The sequence below is a fragment of the Pagrus pagrus genome (genome assembly GCF_965226575.1).
Source record: "Pagrus pagrus genome assembly, chromosome: 3".
NCBI classification, from domain to species: Eukaryota; Metazoa; Chordata; class Actinopteri; order Spariformes; family Sparidae; genus Pagrus; species Pagrus pagrus.
In genome coordinates, this window is record NC_140187.1 from 26,155,264 (window position 1) to 26,176,692 (window position 21,429).

Genomic DNA, 21,429 nt, shown 5'->3' on the forward strand with positions numbered 1-21,429 from the left:
TAGGATGACACGTCATTGGGTTTCCACTGTTGTCAGTCCAGTCCTGCCAGTGTAGGACATCAAAAATGATTAAGTAAATGCAGAGTATTAAAAAAATAATCCTCTTTTATTTTGTTTTCACAGTGGTGGAGGAAGTATTTAAATCCTTTTCTTAAGAGTACTAATTACATACTGTAAAATGAATCTTTTAAAAGTAAAAGTAAAAGCCCTGACTTAAGTTACTTACTTACTTACATAGGTATAATCAGAAAAATCAAGGGAAATGTCCCCTGTGAGTGTTAAACTATTACATATTAAATAAATTGATTATTCTTATTCATGTATTAATGTAAAAGCAGGATCTACTGTTGTAGCTGGTGCTGATTATGAGCTATGTTGCATGGGACTACAACTGCTGATTATTTTCCATTATGGATTAATTGATTGGAAAATAGACGGAATCCATATTTTTGCATGAAAAATAACTTAAACCATATTCAAAATGCCAAGACATTTCCTGTCAGTTTATCATTTTATTAAATGTTTCAGCTTCACTTGTACATATTTTGATGTTTCTGGTGCAAAATCTTCATTGCAAAGCATCTGAAGCTGTCCAGGCCTGGTCTCACCTCTCTGCATGTGTGTGTCTTTGGGAATTCACCTGGTTGACGTCACACGGTCACTCCTCTGCACCGCGCGCTGCCACAGAGCAGCAGTCGTACGGAGCCAGACACAGAGGAACAGAGCCACAACCAACGGCAGCCCCCACTTGAACACTTCCTCAAAAACAGCATAGAAGAGTCTGAAGTCGAAACCTCCGGGAGAAGTGTGCTTCAACAACCAAACCCGGTACAAAGTCTCGAGCAAAAACACTTTCCAGCTCGGCGGAGGAGGTAAGTCACAGTATGTTGTGAGGCGGTTAAACTTGTTAGCGGTTGGAAAACTTGAGCTCGGTGTTTGACAGTCGGGACAACAGCACTTGTCTCCCGGCTTTCTTGCATGATTAATGGTGTCAAGAGTCGCCTGTCTTTGCTTCGACCTGGCTCTGGTTGATGTTTTGTGTCACAGAGGAGCAAACCTCGGTTGACATCAGTAGTAGTAGGAGCAGTGGTGGTGGGACTTCTCTGGAGTTGCTGTCGCGGAATGTCTCCCTCTCTCGCCGTGTTACAGTTGAAGTTACATAAGTCTAGTTAAGCCATGTTTCAGTGCTTGCAGGTCTGGTTAATGTTGCAAAACCGACAAATACTGCGGCAACAACATTCAATACAGCACCGGGAAGTCAGTCTGTGTGCTTCATGAATTCCTCGGGCCAAGTGTTGTATCCTATGGTAACAGAGGAGTCTGCCCCTGTGATGTAGCTAGCGTTAAGTTAGCTAACTTAAATAAAAGTGAGGGGTAAACGGTAGCGTTCATTATGCTAACAACCACCAAGATGAAAAGATGAACCCAAAGCCGACAAACAAAACCTTTAACTTAAGCCATTTATCCCATTTACAGTCGTTCTGCCCTCATCGTATATTATGGGATAAGCTACCCATTGAAACACCTACATTTTATGCCTCAAAGTAGTTAAACCACTTAATAGTTAATTTGAGACAGCAGACAAATGAATTATTAATTATTGAATTATTGTTTATCTATGCTCAAATTCAATCCATAAATAAATGTAATCCATGGTGTTTTAAGGTATACGGAAAAGGGGTCCTCTTAGTGATCCTACTACAGTTACACTGTCAAAACAAGGGGGGCACTGACAATAGAAGAAGGAGAAGATATGCTTTATTAATAATGACCTACTATTGAGTCCCACGGATTGATACAATACTGACTATCTAATTCATATTATAATGATTAACTATGTGTGCATTCACAAAATGTATATACAACTCTAATTACTTTAAGTTCAAATGTACATCGTACTTTCCAGGTTTCATGCTTTGGCTTCTGGTAAGGTTTGACAGAAAGCTGCCGGTGTCACGGTCATTACAAAGACAAAACAAAGCACTTGGCACATGTGGTCTAACTCGTACTGGAGCCGGTTTGCGTAGTTCAGCTGAGACTAAAGTCCATGAGCCTTCAAATGTCAAAGGTCCGTCCCTCATTAAGTAAGAAGAATTACCATCACGCAACTCCCATACCATCCTTCATTGACTTTTCTGGGTGAAGTCAGCGATTGAGTAAACAGGCCACATGAGAACAGTGTATCTATGGTGGCAAAAAGAAGTATCTGTGTGAAGATTAGCCTGCATTATTGTGGCTGTAAATAACTCAGCCCTCTGAATCCACAGCAGCTGGCATGACTTGTCGGCTCCCCCACACATTATCTTATTTTGAAATATTCCTTCCATCACTTGCGAAAGTCTTGTGTCACACACTACAACACAATTGTTGGGTTTGTAGCAAGACCCTGTATCCTGCTTTTATCTTCTGGAGGGAATGCAGCTTTGTGAGCGCAGGTAACACAATATGCCTGCGTCTGCCTGCAGGTACCGGTGTGTCAATATTGGCTTGTGGCTTCATATGCTGCTCGGAGGACACGGTTGGGACATCTGCTCAGTGAGGATTTGCCCATGCAGCACTGATCCCTCGATAGTACAACATACACATAAACACATCACTGACTCATATAATTTAGACAATGTTTGGATGGATATTGGACTGTATGAATAATTGATGATTTAATTTGAGCCGGCAGAGTTGGGTAAGCTTCAATAAGTACAGGGAATGAAAAGTCAAGAACAATCACATCAGCAATTAGTCAGGTTTATTATTTTATTGAAATATTTACAGATTAAAGTCATCATTTAGTTGATTTTGTACTTTATTAGGCAAGGTTGAACGTCTGTTTGTGGTGAGGCAACATTAAACACTAATGCAGTTGAGAAATTTGATTAATTTTATGAACTGGAAAGGGCTTGTTTATACTCAACAAAGTGATCTCATTTTGGTATCTAAGTGAAACTCAGGCATTATTTTGCCAATACTATCAAAAAATCTACATCAATATTTCACCACAGTATAACCAAAACTGAGGGTACAATTTGTTTGATGTGCCATAAAATATGAAAGGTACAGTCTCTCCACTGCAACACTTAAGTCATGACGTACGTGAGTCTAGTTAAAAGAGCATAACTCCACAAACAGGCGGACACACAAACACCAGTGATTTACCTGACTTGCTAAATCAGCACTGGGTGATGATAGTCTGGCTCATTACTTGCCCTTGGCTTCTTGTCTTTCTCTCTCTCTCTCTCTCTCTCTCTCTCTCTCTCTCTCTGTGCACCCCCCCCGACACACACACACACACACACACTCTACATCATTCTATCCCATGCTTCTTGCTCGAATGCTATTTTGTCTGTCTTAACCAAGGCTTTGTGAACTGTCAGCGTGGCAGAAATGGACACCGCTCTTAATGCATGTGGAGAGAAGTCTCTCTCTTTCTTTCTCTCTCTCTCTTTCTCTCTTTCTCATACAACCACACACACACAACCACACACACCCACAGTGGCAGGATTCATTCCATGGTGGTATAGCAGGTTTGACACCTTGCCAAAGACTTCAGTGATACTCAGGACGAAGGGAGAGAAACTCAGAAAAGGTTATCACTCCACAATAGTTACACTGAAGTTTGTGTCAATGTGTACTGTCAGTTTAAACATCCAATAGGCAGTTAGCTTTAATCCGGTCTTAGCCCAATTTAAGGCAAAACGTGAAATTTTAGCAGTTGAGATCACTGGAATAAATGTATCACAACAGCCACTATTCATCTGACTGTGACCTTGAACCAGCAATCTCAGCTCTGGTCTCATTCTTCTTTGCTCACTTTCCTTTCCTGTCCTCCTTTGACCTGATCGCTGGGTGTGTGTCTGTGTGGGTTCACACGTGGGAGAGAATTCAACATCACAGAAAGGCAGTAAAAGCATATTTTCATGCATTTTTTTTAGCCTGTAGGCGTTTTTGTCTTCCCTAGACAGCATCTGTAATATACTGGCTGTTGACATAACCTGTGTGTCTGTGTGTATGTGGAGGGGAGGGGGTGTTAGACATTAACCTTGGTTAGTGAAAGAAAGGAAGGCGTTGATTATTTCAAGCCAGTCTCCACTGAAATTCATTAAAGGCTGCTTTGTTCAAGGTTATTAGTGTGTGTGAGCGCACAAATACACTTATGTGCTTTGGGGACTGCGTTAATGCGGTAATAATAATACATGCCACGTTTCCTCAGTGAAAGACTTGTGGATTAAGGAAAGTTTTGTGAGAATGGTGTTGTTTTGCTTGCATGAATTTTCTGTCAAACTGGGCATGAAAACATCATGTGTATTTTAATGCAGATCTGAATCTAGATAAAGCTGTGAAAATCATTTTAAATGGTAAATGTAAACAATTGACAGAGTACAGTATGTACTCTCAGTGCTTTTTAGTTTATGTATGTGGAAGCTTGGAAAGCAATATTTCAGCATATGCCTACAATCAACAGTGCAATCATTGGAAAAAAAACTTAACTTTTATCAATGCTTAATTTCCAATGTGGATTGATTGTTTTTCTGTAAGCTATCATAAGGACTAGTATCATAATTAAATAGATGTTTAGACATACAACTACACAGGCTATTGGCTGTAGTCGTGAGTGTTGCTTTGCTGAGTCTGATCACGCGTGTTCATGTTCATTTTAACCGTGTGCAGCGTGTTTGTCAGTGTTTGTTCAGCCCTTGACCATCCCAGCTACATCCTGCGACCTGGGCTGTTCTGGGTCTGTTGTGGAACTTTGTGTCGGTCACTCAGCCTTGTACGCCCCCTCTCTTACTCTGTCATTTTGTCATTTTCTGATGATCATGAAGGCTGCAGGCACACTGTGCATTTTCTTCATTTTCTTCCCTCACATTTCTCCAAAGGTCCTGGTAATGATTACCGATAACATTAAACCATACACTATGGGAATGTGTCAAAAGACTTCCTGGTTTTGCCTGAGAGCACAAAACCTGACATATTCTCACAGTAGTTTAACTCTGTCATTGCTATGACTTGTATTTAGTTCAGATCTACATAAGGAGGAGACATAATTTCCAACTTATACAGAACTCTCTCACTGCCTCATTTTGCGCTCTGTCTTAGTAGGAAAACACCAGCTGACATACCTGGATTGAAAAGAAGATATTAGGATATATGAGCTATTCTGTGAGGATATTCAATCAGGTCAAAATATATCAAAGTACTGGATCATTGGGTTCAATCAGTTCTACTGTAGGAAGATCACAAATGTTACTATGTTCTATTCAACTGTCATCGTAAATCAGCATGACAGCGAGAAAGCATGCATAATACTAGGACATTGAAACCAAAGCAGCCAAATGGAATTCAGCTTCATCTATTTTTCTTGCTGTGACATGTTCAATTGTCTTTTGTGGAAAAGACCTGCAGGTTTTGAGTCAGCAGAATTTAAACCTGGACATTTAGACCTAGGTTTAAATAGAATTGTTTCGCTACACTTGGACATGTCACAGTAGGGAAAGCACAGGTGTCATTTACAACATTAATAATGGCTGCATTTCATTTAGGTGAGACAGTTTCAAGGTCCTGGTGTTCTGCAGGTGGAATGACTTACTGGGCGATATACTGACACTTACTGGATCTGAGCTATGATTATCGTTTGCGGTTATGCATTTCCTTCTATGACATGTAGAAATGTCTGCTTTGGAAAGTGTCTTTAGTCCTGAATGTCTTTTATAGAAAGAGTAACAAGCACCATTGCCTTTGACTTAATACTTCTACATGGCACACAGTAGGACAAAATATCAATATGACAAAATAGCATATTACTTCCTCCTCTTGAGATATGCTACACTGCAAATATCAATATTTTCATTAAACATGCATCATCTAAACAGATTCCCCTGCCAATTTTGACTGACCAGAATCACCCCTCCTCGTGATTGTCTAGCAGGTCTGTACTGCGGTCATATTCACTTTTTGCTTGTTTCAGGGGTGTCATGCCTTGAGACTGTCAAGTGAAACACATACTTAGTTGGATCAAGGTCAGGTAACTGACTTCACTGTTCGGAGGACAAGAACATTCCACTTTCTGCCCCCAAAAAACTATTTGGTTGCCTGTCAACATGTTCAAAGTTGTTGTCCTGCTGGAATGTCCTGAAATTGAGGGGCTATGTCTAGTTTAAAAAAGGCTACAAGCTCTAAACTGCAGGATGTAAACACCCATGCTTCTTTTGGTGTAAACAAACCTTCCTTGTAGCAAAAGGGTGGCCTAGTTTGGGTAAGGGTTAACCGTTTATAAATGCTGCTGCGCTGTCAAACATTCACAATGTAGAATTAATGTATGTTTGAACAAGACTCTGAATTCCTTTTAGCTGTTCTGCAGGTGGCTTTATGGCAGAAATATAAGAAGAATTTCCCTGAAGAGAAAAAATAATCTATGTTAATGATATGTCGCTATCATTGATTTGTGGATTTTGCTGGTAGCCAAATTCAGAGTGCTGTTATTCATAACACAAAAGGCTAACGTAATGGAACAATTCTTGTGTATTGTGTGGAGGAAACTCTGTTGTTTCTCCTTGTGTAATAATACCTGTCTTTGTTCAGCCCCGCAGATGAAACATTAACACACACAACCTCCCCGACCTGCTAGACCTGCTTGATCACTTCTTCCAGTCATTAACATCTCAACTAATTCAGCACATACCAAACCTTTGACTAGTTTGTGGCACATCACTGAGCTTGAATCTGATGACAGTCTTATCTATTGCAGACACACGCATCTCAGGCGCCATTATTGTGTTTTGTTAAAAGCATGCACCGTAATGGAAGATCAAGGTTTGATGTCATTATAATTAAAGATTATTTTTCTTTTGATGTTCTAATCAGAGCTGCAACAATTGGTCGATCAATCAATTAGTTGATCGATTTTGAGTATTGACTAATAATTTCAGTCATTTTCTTAGCATTTTATAGTCTAAAAACTAATCATGAAAATAATCTGCAGATTAATTGATAATGAAAATAATTGTTAGTTGCAGGCCTAATACTAATCTACTTATTTTGTTGGCTGCCACCTGAAATGTGTGGTTCTGCTTGTTCTGCTTGTTCTTTTCGTCACAGGATTACCTGCTACATTTATGAGCTTTTGTAGTTGCAGATGCTGATTCTAAAATTAATTACACTCAAACGTGTACTGTAGTTATGGGAATAGGAGCACTTCCTCAGAGCTTATATGTCAGGTGACAATATTTTCCTTGTCAAGTGACATTTAATGGCTTTTCTCAGTTACTTAAATCTCGTTGTCATGTTTCCACATACTGTGCCTTCTTCCAGTTAGTCTATAATTGATAAATTATTTTATGCAAAGTTAACATGAGCACCACAGACAGATAGTCTGTGCATTCAATTTGGTCTAGGACAAAAGCTAAAGATTTAAACACACATGAACACAAAAATGAAACATATTCATCTCAGTGGAAGTCAACCTCATTGTGGCTGGAGCTAGGAAGGCAAATCTGGTACTATCATTGAGTCGGACTTCTGTCCACTGGCCTGCCTTCCAGTGTTTCATCTGTCTTTTTTCTCTCTCTCTCTTTTGGTCTTTTCCTCTACCCACCCCTTCCCCAATTACATGTACTCATTTTTTCCACTCTCTCTGGGGAAACAAGGCAGTCTTTTCTATGTACCAAAGCCTGTGTATGTGTACATAAGAGAATGTGTGTGTGTGTGTGTGTGTGTGTGTGTGTGTGTGTGTGTGTGTGTGTGTGTGTGTGTGTGTGTGTGTGTGTGTGAAGTGGGGAGAAAATTGGAATTGGACTCAAAAAGTATGTCTTTGTTTGTATTTTACATGTGACTAAGAGCATAACTTTGATAAATATTGTTTTTGTGTGTACATGCGTGGGCAGTTTCATTAGAGCTCTAAAAGTTGCTCGACCCAGCTGACCTTGCTCAGAGACAGTTGCTTGTTTAGGAGTCTTTTGATCCCAAACAAGCTTGCAGAGTCAGTCAAAGCCTTCAGCAGCAACAACAGAGATGTGTAGGACAGCTGGAAAAGCACAACTTACAAAATATAATAAGCCAAACGGTGTAAACACATTCACATGTCGAGACACTGTCTAGTGTCAATGAATACATTTGGGTCTAGACTTGTATCTTAGATATATACATTATCGTTATAATACATTATCGTTATATGCATTTATTTTGTGTATATTTATCATTTTTTAATTCTTTGCTACTTAATTTTTTGTTGTTTTGTTTTTATACTGTTTTTATGTGAAGGACTTTTTGTGTGAGGATGTTGGTGCCTGGGCTGTGTGGAGACCTGTCTAAGGTGTAGAAAAGAAAGAAATCGATGGACTACAGAATGCACATGTAACTCTATGGCACATGTTAAGTCTCATTCTGAAATTGGCTTTTGATTTTATTCACTGACGTTTGAAAATGCCTGCTGTACTTCTAAGCTGAAAACAGCAGTTACTAATACTTTGTCCCAAAAAGTAAGTCAAAGGTTAAAGTGACATTTTGGGTGTGTGCTTGCCATTAAGTTACTTCTGACTTTTGCAGCCATTGGGCTTTAAAGGATAACTACCGTTTTTTACAACCTGGACCTTATTTCTAGCAAAATATATGATCATTTACTCACCCAGATAACTTTGGTGTCATTTGAAGTTGTTCGGACGAAATTAGATCCAGTGTAGCGCCGGTATATCCATATAATGCGAGTGACGGGGCACTGAAACACATCCTGGTCAAACTAGCAGTAGCAGCTACAGGTAAACAAGCCGGGCTGTCACGGGTGCGTGCGCAGCTCAGAGATGACATCTTCCAGGTCAGAGGTAGTAGGTCAACCTACAGACCCCGGATGTTGACAACAGACGAGTCCGGACTCAGAGGGGAATAGCACTAGCGTATCGTAACAAAATATTGGTGAAATGAACTAGTTTCGTGGCAGATAATGCTCATAGAGGCTGCGCTTCGGTGCCCGGATCACTGGCATTATATGGATATACGCGGCGCTCATTTTTTTCGAACGACGCCAAATGACACCAAAGTTATCTGGGTGAGTAAATGATAATATATTTTGCTAGAAATAAGGTCCAGGTTGTAAAAAACGGTAGTTATCCTTTAAGAGGTTTGCTCAAAGGGCAACTTTGTGATGGCTACTGAGATGTCAGTGTTGGTCATTAACTTCCCCATCCAGATGTTTCTTGCTTCTCAGAGATATCAAACCAGCTACCTCCAGATAACAAGCCTGCCTCTGTCGGGTCGCCACTGTCTACTATACACTATAGATCCTGAGGGAGCCAGATTATCAAGAATTGTGTGTAGTTACACCTGAAACCTGTTCAGTGCAGGAACAGTAGCATCTTGTACTGCTAAGCAGCTCCACATGATGATTAGAAAAAGCTGCAGTCAGAATTCGTTAGAAACATCTCATCTCGTCTTTCCAAAATTCTGTATTCAGGGTGTCACTCAGCAGACTAGTTAAAACTGATCCGGATGCAGCCAGAGCTCAAAATAGCATCTGCTCTACCTTTTGTAAGCTGTGAAGCATACCTGTACATCTATCACAGCAAGCATAATGTATGACAATCAGCAATGTGAAAAGAAACATGAACACAAACAGAGGGGTTACAGTATGTTTCTGTCCAGTACTTTAATGTATATATTCATACTCACTTAAGAGAGGGGCAAGTCTCTGTGCATTTTGCTGAGACATTACTATACAGCTAAACATCATTGTGTAGTTAGAATTAGATTCTGTTTGCCTCAAATCGAAACATGCATGCCATGCATAACTATTAAGTCAAGATTGTGTTAAAGGGCCAAGAGACTAAAGCTACAAGAGATCAAATAAAGGAATTTCAGAGCTCACAAAAAGTGCTGTGTGGGCGAATTCTGTGGGATTTTATTGCCGCTTTAGGAATTAGGATGTGGACTAATATGCCCTCTGGGTCCTGCTAGTTTGTGACATAGCGTGTGTGACTCAGCAGCCTTGATAACATGGAAGCTTCAAGTATTTGTTAGTTTAGTTTCAACTGGCTGCCCCCTTAATTTAGAAAATGTCACCCTTTATAATCTGTTATAACAAGTCCCCTTCAGCTAATGTTTTTACGGCAGGAAAGTTAAGCATTAGGGAACACTGGTCCTAGTGAGCTGTGTCCTAAAGCTGAAAACACAGGAAAACTGTTTGTCCTCCTGACACATTATTTTTGGCTTTGTTGTGTCATACTGATACTGACTGCTCCCTCAGAATAAATATTTTCCTTTCAAATGGTCTTAAGGAATTAGTCATGCTAGCAGTAGATTAAATTTATAAATATTGTAATTTAAAGTACGCACACACATATAACTTATAAAAGAGCAGATAAATAAAAATGACTCCCTTTCCAAGAAAAATATTTTCAGGATACATAAGGCAGCAATGTTGCCTGCTGTCATGTTATCAAACAATACATTTAGATAATTGTATCTTTGAGGAAACATTCATTAAAACTCTACCCCACATGACGTATAGAAGAGACCAGGTCTAGTGGGCTGATTAGGAATGACTCTGGAAAGACTGCGTTCATACACTTTTAAGAGGAAGTGTATGAAACACATGCAATATAGTGATGAACAAATCAGTCAGTGGAGCAATTCAGCTTGAATGAAGCAAGCCGGTGGACACTTCTGCAAGCTGTATTTTCTGTTTCAGTTTTGTACTTTCAAAATGATGTGGGTAGAATTCTTATTCTCCTTAGTAATAAGTAGGACATTTATCTCTTGTCTGCATTATAGATCAAACACTGCTAATTTTAAATGTGGCCTTCAGATAGACTGACTCTGGCACGTCTAACAGTACTAGATAGAAAATCAGCAAAACTGATATGACGTCAGCAGTTCTCTATGAATTGGTGCTTCACAAGTCTTTTAAAGAATGGCCACAGACACAGATATATACAGCCAACTAAGTAGAGACGGCTGGCAATAAACATCCAGGATTAAACAGTATAATTGGTTTTGACAAAACTTCCACCAAACCAATGCAATAACAGTTACGTAGCAAAGGGACTCATCTTTCAACTTTGTCGTTCCACCTAACACTGGGACTCTCTATTTGTCTTGGAAACATGAACCTATGGATTTTCTGTCATTCCCTCTCGTGTGCACAGACTCTGTGTCTTCTTTCCTCATTACTGGCAGGTAGTTTCCAAAGTTGACTTGAGTTGGAAACTTCCTTCTTCCTCTGTAGCTCCCATCTGAGGACACTATTAGCCACCAACTCTCTTCCTTCTTGTTTTAAGTCTTAAGCAATCCAAGTACAAGATGTATGTATGTTTGTGTGAGATGTTCTAACTGTGAGTCTGTCTTCAGGAGGCTGAGGTGAGCAGTAACCATGGCACCCTTCCTGCGTATCGCCTTCACTGCTTATGACGTGGGCGCACTGGCTCCTCAGTCTGACTCTCTCATCTGTGCCATCAAGATGAAGGAGTCTGTCAGCACAGGTATGTACAGACGCACACAAACATGTATGCGGTCGTCATTTTATCTAGACAGTGGAGTGGCACAATAAGTGGGGAGACCAGACTTTCCAGAATTGAATTGCCTAAACAGCCACCATCTGGTGAGCTCAAAAATCCATGAGGATCCAACTGACTTTGTACTCACTCCAGGCGCTTTGTGCTGTAGCCATTACTTTGCTGTGACTTTACCAAGAAATGAAAAGTAAAAGAAGCTGTTGTTGTCAATAATTATCGCAATCTTCTTTCTCAGAGCGAGGAAAGACCTTGGTCCAGAGGAAGCCCACCATGTATCCAGCCTGGAAGTCCACTTTTGATGCTCACATCTATGAGGGCCGTGTCCTCGAAGTGGTCCTCATGCAGAGCACTGAGGAACCACTGGCCAAGGCCACCGTGGGTGTATCTGTACTGGCAGAACGCTGTAAGAAGTCCAAGACTAATGGTTGCGCCGAGTTCTGGGTGGACCTTCATCCTTCAGGAAGGGTCCACATGGCTGTACAGTTCTTCCTGGAGGACAGTGATGCAGGTAAAACTGCTGCGTCCTAAAGCTCCTGAAAACCTGGTTTCAAATGTTTACTATTTTTTCTATAACATTAGATGTGCATGACTAAAGAGTTCAGGGAAAAAACATTCTTTTCATTCTCAAGATATCTGTTTAGAGGTAAACACAGAATTCTGTCATGTCATATAACTCAAACCATTCCAACTTTGGCAGACAATTGTGTGTTGTTGGACCCATCAGTTATGTATACACAGCCTTTAAAACAGCGTTCCCTGACCGGGAATCGAACCCGGGCCGCGGCGGTGAGAGCGCCGAATCCTAACCACTAGACTACCAGGGAGTGGTGCAATGCCTTAGTGTCATGGATAACCTCGCCCCCCTCCCTTTACCCGCTGGTCTCATATAACAGAAATTCATGTTCTGTCAGTGTTGATAATAAGGCCCTCTGCTGGCAAGAAGGATGTTGATTTCCCTTCACCTACAAAGAACCACAGCTTAACATGTTAATTACAGTGCAGTTTTCTGGGCCAACTGCCCAGCAATAAAGTATCATGCCAGGGAAATATCTGTCACTGAGCGCGTCAGCTGACTACAGGTGTGGCCGTGTAGCAAATGCAGTGTTACAATCTGTCAAGGTCGCACAGAAATCTGGCCCCAGGACTCGCTGTACTTTGAATAAGTAGCCAAGATACTGACCACAATAATAAACATGTATGTACTCTACATGGCTCAACATATGTAAGGAGACGTGTTAATGCCTATTTCTCTTAATACATTGTACTTGTTTTAATTTATTTATTTCATGCTTTTTTTTAATATGTATTACAATTATTTTATATCATTGTGGACTATCCTGTCAAGAATGAAGGGGAAATTTTGAATCGTTGGTTTATTCTGACATGATAAAGCCACTTAAACACACAAAACAGCATTAGCAGCTTGAGTTCAAAATCATATTGCTTTCATCATCTGCTTTCAAAAACCTGTTTTAGTTTCACTTCAGCTGTTTGAAGAGTCAGTCAAGTGAGGGAGAGCAGTAGTGGCTGACAGTGCTGTATTCAGCTTCCAGCTCGGCTCCCCAGACGGGGAACCCAGTCTACGACTGTGAGATTTACAAACCGGATCCATTCAGGGGGAGTTTCTGCGTAGGAGTTGCACAGTCGGGGGCTCAGTGTTGGAGAGGGTCATGAGAGGGGAGTGTGTCTACTGTTATGAAAGAGCTCCATTACTCCATCGGCTCCCTCCTACACACTCCACAGGTTTCCTGAAAAGCAGCCTGGGGTATTTTTAGGCATGTGTGAACAGCCCTCAACGCTGTCTGTCTTATTTCTCTTGCCCTCTCTCTCACTCCCACTTTCTTGGCACAGCTCACTGAGGCGCTGTCCAAACATAAACATCTGTCACTAGAATGGCAGAGAGGAAATTAGTTTATCTCCCTCACCTCATCACTCTTCCCACTCTTCCTTGTCTATCAATTGTCTCTTTAGGGGCTACTCCTTTTTTGAATTGCCCGTCCCTCTCTCCCATCCACCCACTTACCCTCTCTATCTCCTCCACTGTTTCTGCCTGCTTTGTTTACCTCTCTCACGCTTCTTTCGCCGTCTTCTCTCGGTGACTTTTGACCTCACCCCGCTGGCTTGCATCAGTTGGAGCCACTTATCCAAAATGGCATTCTTCTGTGTTTACCCTCCATCTAGCAGCAGTGACTGTGTCCGCCTTCTTTAGCTAATAGGACTTTCTGACTAAATACCCCATGGCCATTATAGCTGATGACTACTTAATGAGAATGCCCACTGTGACGTCATTTAAGGAACATCAGTAAACCTCATCAGTGAGATTGTAAGACCCAGTTGGTCAGTTAAATAAATAATTAACAAGACTCCCACCACACTGCATTTCTGATATCATTTTTATTTGTCAAATTAATGAAAGGTGTATTTTTCACTTTAAAGCTATTTGACAAACAGCGCATGTTTTGAATAGATAATAAACTGATTTGTAAATTGATCGCTCCTCACAGCAGCGTCTAAGCCATCGGTGTCTAAGACAACAGTGAAGGTTATGCCGGAGGATGGAGTCACAACCCTCAACAGGAGGAGAGGAGCTTTCAAGCAGCCCAAGGTTCACTGCATCAAGAACCATGAGTTCACAGCCACCTTCTTCGGCCAGCCCACCTTCTGCTCTGTCTGCAGAGAATTCCTATGGTGAGATGCCATGTTCTGACTTTGTTAAGTGATGTGAATATTATGTTTGTGTGCTGTAGCTGATCAGCATATCAAATACTTATTTCAATTTGACCTTTAGTATGTTTTGACTATCTTTTGAATTCCAGACAGAGACTATTGTAGTAATTTCAAGTACTGCTCTGTCTGGGCAGGAATTATCCAGAAGCAGCCAATTTGCCTGCCAATTTGCCTGTCAACTTGTTTTTCTCTGCATTATTATTACTATCACCGTTGTTTTTATTAAGATGCTACTGGCATAGCTTTTATAATGCCAGACCATTTGTGCTGTCACCTACTGTATGTTTTCTGGATACAAAATGAGAAAAAAATAACCGTTGTCCAATAAGAAAAGTCCATCCCCCCAAGGGTGTTTCTCAAAAGACCAATTAGTAGCGGTTCTATTTCCTAAATGGAGCAGTCTGTGGGGGGTTCGTAATGGTAGAAACAACAGCAGGGCTGCTATTGTGAGAATGAGTCACTGTCTTGGGAAATCCCACATGGCCGTCATGTTGTGTTCCAACTATGTCAGCAGCAATAACCTGTGAGCCAAGCTCTTCCCCTGTCTCCCAAACTACGGTACTATCCATACCCTTTAGAGGCAGGATGGAGGAAATGTAACATTTGCTGAAGTCTGTGTGCATGTGTGGGACACTGGCGCCATTCATCTGAGCATTTGACATAATTTTTTTATTTTTTTTTTAATTCCCTTCTAATCCCACAATGGGGAAATTCTCTTTTTCTGTATATATAAGGGCTGCGCGATGTGGCAAATTTTAAAAAAAAAATATTACATTTGTGATGTGATTTTCAATTAGTGAGAATGATCATTTTTACTGAAAAACATTGAAATCATGATGATGTGACATTTATAGGGGTCTGTACCCAACAAACATGTTTCTTACGTCTGACAAACAAGATTTGTAAGCCAGGGCATCTCTGCAGCACTACAGTACTGCATTATAATGCTGTTTTGTCACATTTAACCTCTTTCAAGAAATAGTGACTTTTGCAATTTGGACATTGCACTTGGCCATATTGCAATTTCAATAATATTTTGAATTATTGGGCAGCCTTATGTTCAATCTCATGGTCTAATATGTGAAACATACTGCATATCTTTCAGTTATGCTGTTAACAAACAAGTCATTGATGTGCTAACTGTAATAGCAGGTCTCATGCTTTTCCTATGCTTTTTGTGCTTGCTTATTACCTTGGAGAAAGATTTGCAGACAATACAGATGTAGTTTGGTAGCTGTTGCATGAAGGAAACGGTAAACTTGGATGTAATGCTGCTAATTATCTGCATGCTAAATACAGTACATCAATGTCATAAACACAATCCTAGTTATGAAAGCCATTCTGAATATATTACCAGCAGGAATCATATAATATAGTTCATCATATTCCTTTCTTCCATACAGGGGGCTCAACAAGCAAGGTTACAAGTGCAGACGTGAGTGTTTCATTGACTGCTATCTTTAATTTTTCACGTTATCTTTCCAAAATCTTGAACACTCAACAACAACACTTGAACACAATATTTGGTCTTTTATTTCATCCAGAATGCAATGCGGCAATCCACAAGAAATGCATCGAAATAATCATTGCCAGGTGCACTGGAACAGCGGCCAACAGTCGCGACACTGTGGTGAGCAAAGTTAATGTTCTCCTACATCAATGCAAAAGCTTTTAGATCTGGAACAGACTATGAACTGCATTTTCTTTCACATCATTAGCTTTAATCACTTTTCCCAGCTATATTTCAATAATCTCCTGCTTTATGACTTATGACCTATTTACTGTTTGAAGCATTTAATTCATCCTTAAGTCATCAATGTTAGATTTAATATGTAAATTGATAAAGACATGGCTTTGACTTTTACCTGCCACTTAAATGCAATTAAAACTGGCAACACACATAATCCCATTTGTAGCTGTTTGTAATAATCAGATATCAGTTTTCTGTGGGTTTAATGGATTTGTGTGTTTGTAGTTCCAGAAAGAGCGCTTCAAGATCGATATGCCTCATCGCTTCAAGTGCTATAACTACAAGAGCCCCACATTCTGCGACCATTGTGGTAGTCTGCTGTGGGGTCTATACAAGCAGGGCCTTAAATGTGAAGGTTAGTCTAATGTGTTCTTTCTTTCACTTTATCTCCAATGTTATATCTGCCTTGCTCATTTTAACATTTTTCTCTTTCATTGTATTCCTCTTCTCTACGTGGCCGATCCATTTTTCACACTTCTGACCAGACTGTGGCATGAATGTACATAGTTACTGTCAGAAGAAAGTGGCCAATCTTTGTGGAATCAACCAGAAACTACTGGCAGAGGCTCTGTCCCAAGTCTCCCAGGTTTGCATAGTTTTTTTAAATAGAGCAAATGATTAATTGTTGGTGTAAAATGTCAATAATGTTTCACCCAACATTTTTCATCTATAGAAATCTATGAAGAAGTCTGATGACTCCAATGCAGCAGATATTGGGGTCTACCAGGACATCCGTAATGTAACAGACCCTAGTGGTAAGATGTGTTCATTGTAGCACAAACCATAGTAATACAAAACGGTTTGTTCAAAATCAAGTTTTATCTTTAGAGCTAAAATAGATGTCATATTGTCACTGATAATCTGTTTACCTTTATTTACATTCTCAAATCTTTATTCTTTGTTGTATGTTTGTTGAGTTTGCATGCATCTTTGCATTCAGGTTTGCATATGTATTAACTCCATCGTTGCAAATGTGTATTTATAGCAGATGGCAATGGAAAGGCACATGAAGGCTTGAGCCCAGCCCCAGCCGCACCTACAGTTTCCCGTGCACGCCTCACCCTCAACCACATGGTATTCCACAAGGTGCTGGGAAAAGGCAGCTTTGGCAAGGTAGGAACCGTAGTCCCCATCTTTCAAACCTTTCCTGAAATGATTATGCGACACAGAATGGAAGACACTGTAAAATTTAACTTTTTGCTAACTTGTTATGTCATGGATGTGGCAAATACTGTATATGGCAAACAAATGCTGACATTGTCCACATGTGAACGATGCTTTGTAGATTAACAGCGCTTACCAAATATAGCCATTAAAGTGGCATTAAAGAACACCAAAAAGAGGAAGAGATATAAATACCCTCCTCATTTTGATTGTAATATGCCATGATTGTGCTCCATGAAACTGGAGTGATCACACTGATGGAGTCCTCACTAAGTGGCTTTGACACCTCAGGTGCTGCTGGCAGAGCTGAAGGGGAAGGGACAGTTCTTTGCTGTGAAGGTTCTGAAGAAGGATGTCGTCCTCATGGATGATGATGTGGAGTGCACCATGGTGGAGAAGAGAGTCCTGGCCCTCGCCTGGGAGAACCCCTTCCTCACACACCTCTACTCCACATTCCAGTCTAAAGTAAGCACTCACACTTACTGAACATATCTACTCGTAAAACATTTAAAAGCATGTTCCCTGATAGAGAATCAACGTGGGCTACAGCGGTAAGAGCGACAACTCCCAATTGATAAAGACCCGCTCTCCCAGCCCCCTTATCTGAATCCCTTCTCTCTGACACACTCTTCATGTCTCATTTGTCTGCGTCAGTGAGATGACAATAATGTGTTGTTTGCACAGGAGCACCTCTTCTTTGTAATGGAGTACCTGAATGGAGGCGACTTGATGTTCCACATCCAAGACAAAGGCCGCTTCGATCTCAACAGAGCCACGTAAGTACACTGGGAGACTGTGTAGAGAACTATGAGTAATACAGCAACTGTCACTTTCCACAGTGGAGGGCCTGTGACTTTAGCTCTTAATCACAGTAAAACTGTGTTTAATGGTTGTTTTGCACATTTCAACCCTCAGGTTCTATGCTGCTGAGATAATAGTGGGACTGCAGTTCCTCCACTCAAAAGGCATTATCTACAGGTAAGACCCAACAGCCACTCTGTACTGGTGTCTGCAGACTATATTCAACCCATTACTGGAACTGAATCCCTTTTTTGATTTCACTTCAAACCAACTATAACCTAGTGGACCTGGTTGTACATTGTTTGATATCTCTTCCTGTGTCTTCCCTCAGAGATCTGAAGCTGGACAATGTAATGCTGGACAAGGACGGACACATAAAGATAGCAGACTTTGGCATGTGCAAAGAGAAAGTGTTTGGAGAGGCCAGAGCCACTACATTTTGTGGGACGCCAGACTACATCGCACCAGAGGTTAGCTTCAGGGACCTGACTATATTTCCATGAAAATTCTGAGAACATATTTATTCAGCAATTTTGTCAAGAATATTATTTTTTAAATGTGAAGCCCCATTCTCACCTTACCATGCATCCCTACATTTATTCAGTCTATATGCCCCCTAGTGGTCATCAGGAGGCTTGGCTGTGTCTGCACGTCACTAAATTAGAGTTTTTCACTTGGCCTCTGCAGTACTGGTGAACAACAGCAGAGTGCTTCCATTTAGACAGTGTGTGTCCTTCTCATTGCTAACTTCTGATCTCTTATCTCAGATCCTGCTAGGACAGAAGTACACCTTCTCAGTAGATTGGTGGTCTTTCGGTGTGCTGGTGTATGAGATGCTGATCGGTCAGTCACCTTTCCAAGGTGATGATGAGGACGAGCTGTTTGAGTCCATCAGGTCAGACACCCCTCACTACCCTCGGTGGATCACCAAGGAGGCGAAGAGCCTGCTTGAGCTGGTAACTATCAGGATACATATGTGTTATTAGGCACACTTTGTTCCACATAGGCAGAGACAGCGTTTACATCATCCACACGAATGGCTTTGAATACATTCCTCCCTATCACGACATAGTATTACAGGGCGTTGTTTTGTGTTGTTTCTGTAATCAAAATGTCTTTCTTCATTATTCCAGTTGTTCGAGCGTGATCCCAGTCGCAGGTTGGGTGTGGTGGGAGACATACGTACACACGCGTTCTTTAAAACCATTAACTGGCCGGCACTGGAGAAGAGAGAAGTGGACCCTCCTTTTAAGCCCAAAGTGGTATGAGCCTGTGCTTTTGGTATCTGAAATCCATTTGTATAAATATGATTGCATGCATCTAGGATACCATTTATTCCAGTGTAAGCTTTGTTTCATTAACCCTGACCTGCCACCCACAGAAATCCCCCAGTGACTGCAGCAACTTTGACCGAGAGTTCCTGAGCGAGAAGCCGCGGCTCTCCCACGCAGACAAGAACCTCATCGACTCCATGGACCAGGCAGCTTTTGCTGGCTTTTCTTTCGTCAACCCCAGACTGGAAAACATGATCAGCAAATAAAAAAGCAAAATGGCTATCCTGTAAACACGACCTTGGCCCAGCACTTATAAAATAGGCTCCTCCCTTTGTCTTCATATGGTCTAAGCTCCACTGGATGGATAACAAGAACAGGAAAAAGATTTGGGCTGGACTATGACTTTTTTAGTTTTTCTGTCAGAGGATCAGAGAAGATGAAACACAGATGGATGCTGGCATTGAAAGCAATAATACTGTTTCAACTATCAAACTATAGAGGTGTATAAAATAGTATAAAGCTCCAGGAAATTAAGGGAGATTTTTAGAAACTAATCAATGCAGTGGGAGAAAGTCAATGATGTCTATTCCTATATTTCTGTTATTATTTTTTGTGATCTGAATTTAAATCAATACAATTCATTTAATGTACTGTATCTAAAAATTTAATAATTAAATTCATCACAGGAAAAGGCCCGACACCCTTAATCCGTTGTACAAATGTATACATCGGCATTGCATATGCAAGTCAGGAAAATTGAGTGGTACATACCATATTCTTTCTCATCCTGTGTGCTTTGCCTACTGTATTTGCCTCCTATTACACTCCAGCTATGTTTCTGCATTACCACATGCATACAAGTGTGTGGGTTTGTGATGGTATTTTTTACAAGCAATTGATGCAATTTTAGTCAGTAACATTGTTGTTGAATAACTCTGCAGTTGATCTCTGATTGTGTGATGCCTGTATCTTGCAGACAGATATAAGCATCGTAGAAAGAATTGTGCTACAAAGTTGTTGAATCCCTCTGAATTGAAATGATGTTGTTGCAGAACTGAGTAGTGTCCTCCCTCACTGACTGCACTGTCTTGAGAAACTGGAGGGGCTCTCAGGACACCCCAGAGTCTCAAATACCTCCTAAAGAATGAATCTTTTTTTCTTTTTCTTTTTTTAAGATTAGCACAAAATGGCAGTCTTCGAGTCTTTTGTTTGCCAACCTCTTGTTGTACATCAAACTGAAGCATAATGCACAAACAGTTATTTCATACGTAATATTCATTTTCTGGGCAGCCATCAGATTTACTGTAAAGTTGCAACAATGGTACATCTCTGTACATGTGTTGAAGGATGTGTCATTTTGTGTGGGAGGGATGGGCATTTTACTGTAAACATAGGGTATTATGTGTTATATTACTTGAATGTAGGAATTTTAACATAAAATAATAGTGTTGTATATGGAAAAAGATTATGTATGGAAACGTGAGCTGTCTGTGAGCAATGGGTGTACTTTTTTTACTCTCCTCATCTTTTACATCTGATTATGAATAAATACATTGTAAACTCAGCCAGTGTCACTTGGATTCATTTTTAAATTCAAGTACACTTGTTGTAGACTTGAATGTCACAAGGCTTCATATGTAGAAGCTCTTAGAAAAACAGAAATCCTTTTGTAAAGACTTGCATACCATAGAAATTCCACTACTAATCATTGCATTCCTGCTGTTGTGGTCTGGTCCTCTGGTCGCTGCTGCTTCACATTGATTATGTTGCTATATTTTAGGGATCCTGTATATTGGACACTATGGCATAGCTTCTGCAGTACCTCACCTCAGAAAAAATCTTTTGTCAGGGGACCAAAACATGTCCAAGTACCACAGAGGTTTTTCAGTATGAGAGAGAGAGAGACCTGTCAGGGTTTGCTGCCATCTACCGGTCAGGTGTTATAATTGCACCTCCCCGTGTTTCGTTGTGTGCAGGAAAGACGAGGACACATTCCTGCAGTGCGCACGGCTCATGACCTGTCCTCGTCCTCTGTCCCCAGCAGTAATCCGCTGCCTGCTGCAGTGTGTGGACAGTGAACAAATACCAGATATGAACATGAACACAGTGACATCCACTGAGCAAATAAACCTATTCAAGTTGATGGGAAATTTGCCTTTATGCAAACAGCATTAAAGCAATGCAGCATTAAAGTTGTAGACCTTTAAAAAAATAAAATGAC

The 21,429-nt window shown here is 40.6% G+C and overlaps 1 protein-coding gene across 2 annotated transcripts; it reads left to right on the forward strand.

The window, feature by feature from the left end:
- Positions 1-532: 532 nt before the first annotated feature.
- Positions 533-20,772, forward strand: LOC311254496 (protein kinase C delta type-like). Of its 2 annotated transcripts, none has more exons than XM_084348282.1 (17): positions 533-872; positions 11,329-11,459; positions 11,728-12,000; positions 14,000-14,180; positions 15,623-15,654; positions 15,764-15,849; positions 16,195-16,324; positions 16,455-16,555; positions 16,643-16,724; positions 16,955-17,082; positions 17,425-17,598; positions 17,818-17,909; positions 18,049-18,111; positions 18,266-18,404; positions 18,702-18,890; positions 19,068-19,196; positions 19,316-20,772. In XM_084348282.1, exons 2-17 carry the CDS (start codon positions 11,351-11,353, stop codon positions 19,472-19,474), a joined length of 2,067 nt encoding a protein of 688 aa, XP_084204408.1. In that variant the 5' UTR covers positions 533-872; positions 11,329-11,350; the 3' UTR covers positions 19,475-20,772. The 2 variants fall into 2 exon arrangements, with proteins under 2 accessions (XP_084204408.1, XP_084204407.1); XM_084348281.1 differs by having other exon boundaries at positions 534-872; positions 13,997-14,180.
- The last annotated feature ends 657 nt before the right edge of the window (positions 20,773-21,429 follow it).